The 7356-nt window shown below is 42.8% G+C and overlaps 1 protein-coding gene across 3 annotated transcripts in view; it reads left to right on the forward strand.

Annotated features, from left to right (window-relative positions):
• DNAJC2 (DnaJ heat shock protein family (Hsp40) member C2) overlaps positions 1–7308 on the forward strand; it is a 29711-nt gene extending 22403 nt beyond the window's left edge. For all 3 annotated transcript variants that reach the window (XM_059170897.1, XM_059170899.1, XM_059170900.1), the window contains 7 exons: positions 1379–1467; positions 1541–1610; positions 3070–3254; positions 4575–4675; positions 4780–4887; positions 6780–6934; positions 7162–7308. In XM_059170897.1, coding sequence (XP_059026880.1) covers positions 1379–1467; positions 1541–1610; positions 3070–3254; positions 4575–4675; positions 4780–4887; positions 6780–6934; positions 7162–7236 — 783 coding nt within the window. In that variant the 3' untranslated portion in view covers positions 7237–7308. The remainder of the gene's footprint in view (positions 1–1378; positions 1468–1540; positions 1611–3069; positions 3255–4574; positions 4676–4779; positions 4888–6779; positions 6935–7161) is intronic.
• Positions 7309–7356: the final 48 nt, after the last annotated feature.

Raw genomic sequence — 7356 nt, forward strand, 5'->3', positions numbered from 1 at the left:
ACAAAAAGGTAGTCAAGGAAGGCTTTCTGGATCTGGTAGGATTTGGCCAGTTGAAGAAGCGTATGCATGAGATCAGAGACGAGAGCGGTCAGGGAGCACAGAAGGGCGCAGAGGTCCAGGGAAATGCGGTGTAATGAGCCAGATGCAGCCGAAGAGGTGAGGAGCCGCGTCCCCAAGGACCGTGTAGGTCTTGCTAGTTTCTGTCTGCTGCTGAGCTGGCTAGTTTCGGTCAGGATGCTGAGAGATGAGCAGAGGCAGAGACAGTTGGGGGTCTTTTGCCAAGATCCGCCGGAGAGAGAGTGTTGTGCCTTTATCTGAGAAAGGGTGGGAATAGGAAAGGTGGAGGAAGTAAACCAGTATTGGGGAGGTAGCATAGGCTGCTGCCTGTGAGGCACTGTTTTGTATGTTGGAGGTGGGCGATTTACATGTGTCCTGCTTTCCTGCATGGAGCACTGGGTGCATGATGGTATAATTCAATGAAATGGAGAACAAAGAAGGAAAAGGCTGAAAGGAAGTGATGAGTTCCGTTTACTGCCATTTCCACCTGCTCCAGCCGACTTAAGTGTAGGGCATGTTGAGCACATTGAGATGCTCAGCTGGAATTACTGAGTGGGTGGTTGGCGGCACAAGTCTGGAGTTCAAGAGTGGGATCACTAAAGTCTTCTCTTTCTCAGTGCCACCAGGAACCATGTGAGTAGCTTACCCAGGAGAGAGGGGTTTAGGAGGGGGGAGGATGGAAACACCCTAGTTCAGGTACTGATAGAGGAAGAGGAGCCTGGAAAGGGGTGACCCAGACAGGTAAGAAAAAAGTCAGTAGTGCTTTTGGACACTAGGGAAGATCAACAGTAAAAGCAGCATTGGGACCTTAGTGAGAGCCAAACTGCATGAATTAATGAAGCATTAAGGTCATTAATTAATGTCTCCATTAAGGAATGGGAGACATTGAGCACAATCTTTAGTTAATCACAATTTTTCTAATACTTCTTGTTCCTTAACACATTATCTTGAATTTCACATTTAAGATTTCTAGCACAAAGAAAGAATGGGCAGCCCAACAAAGAGAATTTTGAGTCGTCATACAGAATTTCTTGATTCTTAAGTGGTTCTGTGGGGAATCCTTCTGACATAACATCTAGCAGTCTTCCACACCATCACCTTTTTTCTGTTTTACTCCTCCATCCTCTTGGTAATGGTAATGGCAATGGCTTTTTTATTGCTCGCTGGCCACGGAGAGCTTTGGGAGGATGGTTGTTAGTGGTCAGAAGGCTGTAAGTTCACCTCAGGAATCTCTTGAGAACTCAGATGTTTTGCACTTGTGTTATGGACATATTCTTTAGTATCAGTGGATAAAAGAAAATGTTTGTGTTTGTGCTTCTAGACCTGGAATCACTTCTCTGACAATGAGGCAGAGCGGGTTAAAATGATGGAAGAAGTGGAAAAACTTTGTGATCGGCTTGAACTAGCAAGGTATAACAATAGGAGTGCTCCTGAAGTCTTGTGTTGGGCTTCGGATGAAGTTTCATCCCCTTTTTTCCTTTAGCTTGCAGTGCTTGAATGAGACACTCACATCATCTACAAAGGAAGTAGGGAAGGCTGCTCTGGAAAAACAGGTAACAGAACACATCACTTCTACCTTTATGTGGCATTTAATTCTGCTTATAGTGTTGGCTTTCACCTCAGTATTTCCCCACCTAACATGTAAGTTATGAATAAGGGCAAAGAATCTCATTTCTCTCTGTGTCCCCCAATATGTTTTGCTGCTAGTAAGTGGTGATTTTTTTTTAAATTGGAGTCAGTCTGTAAAGTTGTTACCATGTATATAGTGTTTGAACTTGTGGTATCTATAGCACATTTATCATAGTTTTTTCAAAATCACTGTTAGAAAAGATAATTGCTTTGGCTATTCCTTAGCATCTTTATAGGATAGTAACATTTGGAACCAGAAGAAATCCTTGTTCTGTCTAGTGTACACCTTTTTACAGATGAGGAAACAGGCCCAGAAATTCAGTTCAGTGTAACAAGTGTTGGTACCTACAGTGTATAGCAATATATACCCTAGGTAGTTCGAAAAAATTCCTCATGCTATTGCTGCCTCAGAGGAGTTCAGGAAGTTATGCTGAAAAGGCCTGAGGACCAAAAGATGGAGGGTCTAGAAGTCCCCAGTGCAGGACAGAGTAGCCAGGGAAAGCTCAGTGAAGACTGTGAGCCAGCCTTGAAGGATGGACGGTGCTAAGCTGCAGGTCAGGGGAAAGCATGAACCCTAACACATAGGTAAGAGAAGCTGGGGGGAAAAGTGGGAGATGAAAATGGTTAGGAAAAGTAGAGCCCAATGAAACGGGTTTTTAATACCATGATGACTATTTTCCATTACTGCAGATGTTTGAGTAGCAAAGGGTTAATGTACCTTCAATCTGGCATTTGTTCAAGGCAGGATGTACCAGATAAGTGTGACTAGTTATAAGACTCTGACTGGAAGGACTTGGGCTGTGAGGGGTGATGGGAGGCACTGGAATCTCTGGCTCTGGGTGACTGGTTCCGAGGGGTGGGAGGGGGAAATGGGTAGTCACAGATGAGCCCTAGAGAGCTGTTGACAGGAGCTACAAGGCCAAGTAAAGGTTTTTTTCTTCTTTGTGCATGTTTAAAGGTAGACTGGAATTAACACTGTGAAGGATGGAACTTCAAGATAAACACTGGCCACCTTCTATGCCTTTACCTTTTTTAGAGTGGATATGAGTTTAGAGAGAGCTTTGAAATGGCCCTTATGGGCGAACAACCCAGTGACCGTAGACTCGACAAGTCGTGTCCAAGGCAAATAGAAGCCACAGGACATGAATGCAAGGCAGGGGCGGCTGAGGGTGGTTCTTGGGGTCTCCGGCGGAGCTGTGCAGCCTGGAGGCCAGAGTGGGGCACAGCCAGAATGAAAACCTGATGGCCCGTGTCGGGGTTGGCCTGGGAGGCATGTAGGGCATTGTCTGGAGGATACTGAGAAGTGAGAACCACAGAGCCCCACCAGAAAGGGAGTGTAGCAAGATGTTTGAAGTCCCTGACTTACCCGTGATATTTATGTAGATAGAAGAAATAAATGAGCAAATTAGGAAAGAAAAAGAGGAAGCTGAGGCTCGAATGCGCCAAGCATCCAAGAATGCAGAGAAATCAACTGGTGGAAGTGGAAATGGCAGTAAAAATTGGTCAGAAGATGATCTGCAATTATTGATTAAAGCTGTGAACCTATTCCCTGCTGGAACAAACTCAAGGTACTGGTTTTAATGAAACTTTTTAAGATTTTATTTATTCATGGCGCACCTGGGTGGCTCAGTGGGTTAATAAGCCTCTGCCTTTGGCTCGGGTCATGATCTCAGGGTCCTGGGATGGAGCCCCGCATTGGGCTCTCTGCTCAGCGGGGAGCCTGCTTCTGCCCCTCTGCCTACTTGTGATCTCTGTCAAGTAAATAAGTAAATCTTTAAAAAAAAAAAAAAAGATTTTATTTATTCATGAGAGAGCACAAGCAGAGGGAGAGGGAGAAGTAGGCTCACTGCTCAGTGGGGAGCCTGACCGGCGTGGGGCTCAATCCCAGAACTGTGGGACCATGACCTGAGCCGAAAGCAGATGCTTAACCATCTAAGCCACCCAGGTGCCCCTAATGAAACTTCTCTTGAGCACATTCTAGAGCCTAAGGAAAATGCAGACAATACCCAAACAGCCTTGGTTACAGCAGAAACTTCCAGGGTTATGCCCAAGTCTAAACTCACTCCTTCCACTGGATTCAGTGCCACACTAGAAAGTGAAAAGCAGAGTGCATTTTGAGTCTGCAGGATTTTGCAGTTTACACCAACACATACACAAGAGGATGCTTCACTAATTTCTCAGGAAATTAAAGACTATGACACCTAAACCTTGACTCTCAACGCTGGCTTACTCCATCCTGGCTTGTCCTGGGACTAGGTCAGGTTCCAGAGATTCTCTTAGTCTTTTTATTTTTTAAGATTTTATTTATTTGTCTGACAGAGAAAGAGATCACAAGTAAGTAGAGAGGCAGGCACAGGGGTCGGGGGGTGGGGGAAGCAGGCTCCCAACCGAGCAGAGAGCCTGATGCGGGGCTCAATCCCAGGACCCCAAGACCACGATCCGAGCCTAAGGCAGAGGCCCAACCCATGGAGCCAGCCAGGCACCCCAGAGTTTCTCTTTGTCTTCATCCTCCTTTCTTGATTCCCACCTCAAACGAGAACTGATTGCAAAGTCTGAATTTAGAACTCGGAAGATGCTTTCAAGATCAGCTTCCCTCTTTCTATAGATGAGGAAACTAAGGCTCTTTGCAGAATTTCTCTTTTTGTGTGGTCTTATACTCTTGGTTTGTACACAGAAATCAGTAAGGTTTTTATAGACTTGAAACCAAGATTAGTTTAAACATAATGAAAAGCAAAAAAAGCTCTAGTCCGGGTAATAGTAATGAGACCACCAATTTAGAGCTAATTCTGTAGATATTCTAGCTAATCCCTATGTATTACAAATGGAAGGATCATTCTAACTTTTATTTGGACATTTTATTCTCTAACTTATCATATTGTGGTCTCTAGATGGGAAGTTATCGCTAATTACATGAACATACACTCTTCTTCTGGAGTCAAGAGAACTGCCAAAGATGTTATTGGCAAAGCAAAGAGTCTTCAGAAACTTGGTGAGCAAATCAATTTCTTTGCTACCTTGAATACAAATTTTTAACATTCTGTGCAATTTAATAAAAGACTAAATGAGATGATCTGTAATATTTTCATTTTGCAGACCCTCATCAAAAAGATGATATAAACAAAAAGGCATTTGATAAATTTAAAAAAGAACATGGAGTGGTGCCTCAAGCAGACAATGCAACACCTTCAGAGCGATTTGAAGGTAATTAAATCGTTTTTTCTTTAGAAAATGCTAGCCATGTACTCCCCACTGTGATAGTCCAAACCTAGGGTCCGTGTTCAGAATAACTGGAAAATAGAGCATTTCGCAGACCAGAAGGTGGAAAGGAAGCATTTTCTAGGACGTAGATTGACCTCACCTGAAATCATTGAGAACTGCAGCTCCTCCATTTCAGGTGCATTAGGGGAGGGGCTGGGTTCCTTTTGTTGACTTGATTTCACAAATCAGTAGTAAAGGATATTGGGCCAGTTGAAATTTGAATGAGTTCTACAGACTAGCTAATGGTATTTTATCAAGGTTAACTTCCTGATTTTGAAAAATGTAATTATGTCCTTGTTTTTAAGAAAAAATGTTTATATGGAATAAAGGGCATCGTGTCTACAACTTACATGGTTCAGAATAAATTAGGGTGGTAAATGTATCGAGAAAAAGCAAGCGTGGTAAAAATGTTCAGATTTGGACAATCTTGGGAGCATGTACAGGGATTCTTTATTTCAAAATAAAGCTTAGTTAAAACCTGTTAGGGTTTGTCTTCAGTGTTCTTCCCTGGACCAGTGTCTTTCAGACTGTAAACTGTGACCCATAGGCGGGTCATGAATAGAAAATATCAGAGAGCATTACACCTTTACTACGTAAGTGGGTATCACTTGTAAAACTTTTGTCCATGTGTAGTGTGCATTTAGGTACAAACTTTTTTTTCTGTGAATGGCTGACCAAAAAAGGTGAGAAAAGTTCTGTTTCACTTGATACCTTGTGAGCCACCATCTGTTCTCCCTAAACTAATCTTGGGATATGCTTTCCAAATCACAGTTCCAAATACATGTTTCGGGATTAACTACTTCTGATAACCATCCCTGTCCCCGGAGACCCACTTTTCCTGTATTCTTAACCTGGTTTATTATCCCAAAATTTCAATATCAAAGTATTAAAGAGGCTTATGCTATAAAGAGCCTGAAATCATACTGCAGTTGCAAAAATCGGGGGTGGGGTTTTTTTGGGGGTGTTTTGTGTTTTTTTGGTCTAGGCTGCCCAGCCAAATAGCAAAGGGAAGATCCAGGGCACTTCTGAAGGGGTTTATTTTCCTGCTCCCTATGCCCTCCATCTTTTTTCCAAGAGAGGAAATGAATTCAATCCATGGTGTTAAATGTGGTCCTGAGACCAGTGAAAGGAAATTCCAGGGCTTTCTGCAATTTAAAAGCCGACTTAAGTTGTAATTTAGTATTTTTGTTTTCCCACAGATGTAATACACATCACATTATTTACTTCCTCCTAAGAAGGACGACCTACATTTGTGTCTGATATGTATGTGAAAGATCTTGTCAAGCACCAAGGGATTAGTTTAATAGAGGTTCTTACTAGCATTAGCTCCTGCAAGAATTTAGTGGATGGATGTGTCGAAAATGCCCCACTGCAACACAGAATCGAGTGCGCCTAGAGCACTGAACTCTTGGGCACTTGGCTTAATTATGCTAGACTCTTTCGTCCAGTGTAAAAGAATGTTTTTCAGGGTCTTATCCACCTAAAAGTTTGGGTTTTTTTCCAACCAACCAGTCTGGTGAGTATAGTAGATCTCAAGAGACCAGCAGTATAAGGCAGATATTTCTGACTATGCTTAAAAAAAAAAAAAACCAAGAACAACAACAACAAAAAAAGAGCTATATTGGGGGATGTGAGTTATCTTAAAAGCTTCTCCTCTCGTTTAGTACTTTAGAGGTTTTCATGTATGATGAAATACACGAAGTTGGTTCGGAATCCCTACAGATCTGAATGGCTGCTTACCAAGATACCTATGCACCAAAACTCACCTGGGAGGGTGCTGCAACATAATTTTCTATCAGGCTAAGATTTTTCAAATAGAAATTTTTCTTAAACAGGTCCATGTACAGATTTCACCCCATGGACGACAGAAGAACAGAAGCTTTTGGAACAAGCTTTAAAAACATACCCAGTAAATACACCTGAAAGGTGGGAAAAAATAGCAGAAGCGGTGCCTGGCCGCACAAAGAAGGACTGCATGAAGCGATACAAGGTGATGGAGGTTCTAGAACTTAGAGTCCATCAGCATTTCAACTATATTGTAAAGAAATGACAAACCTTAGCAGCTTTCTAGCTCTGGCATTTAGTGCAAATCACCTTGGCACTGGTGTCTTAATGACAGATTTCCCCAGCCTGGCTTACGTCTTCGCACCAGAGCCAGGCTGAGGGGGAGCTGCCAGTGCTGGGGGCGTCTTCGCTAACCCCTCTCTCCCTTCCTAGGAACTCGTCGAGATGGTAAAAGCAAAGAAAGCTGCTCAAGAACAAGTGCTGAATGCAAGCAGAGCCAAGAAATGACTTCTGACAATCTTTGTTGTGTGTGCATTTTTATAATAAAACAAACTATTGTACAAATTTCCATTCTTAAAATTGCAGTGCTAATTTCAGAGCGGGCTGATCTGCCGTGGTCTTACCCTT

The sequence above is a fragment of the Mustela lutreola genome, chromosome 4 (assembly GCF_030435805.1).
Source record: "Mustela lutreola isolate mMusLut2 chromosome 4, mMusLut2.pri, whole genome shotgun sequence".
Taxonomy (NCBI): Eukaryota; Metazoa; Chordata; class Mammalia; order Carnivora; family Mustelidae; genus Mustela; species Mustela lutreola.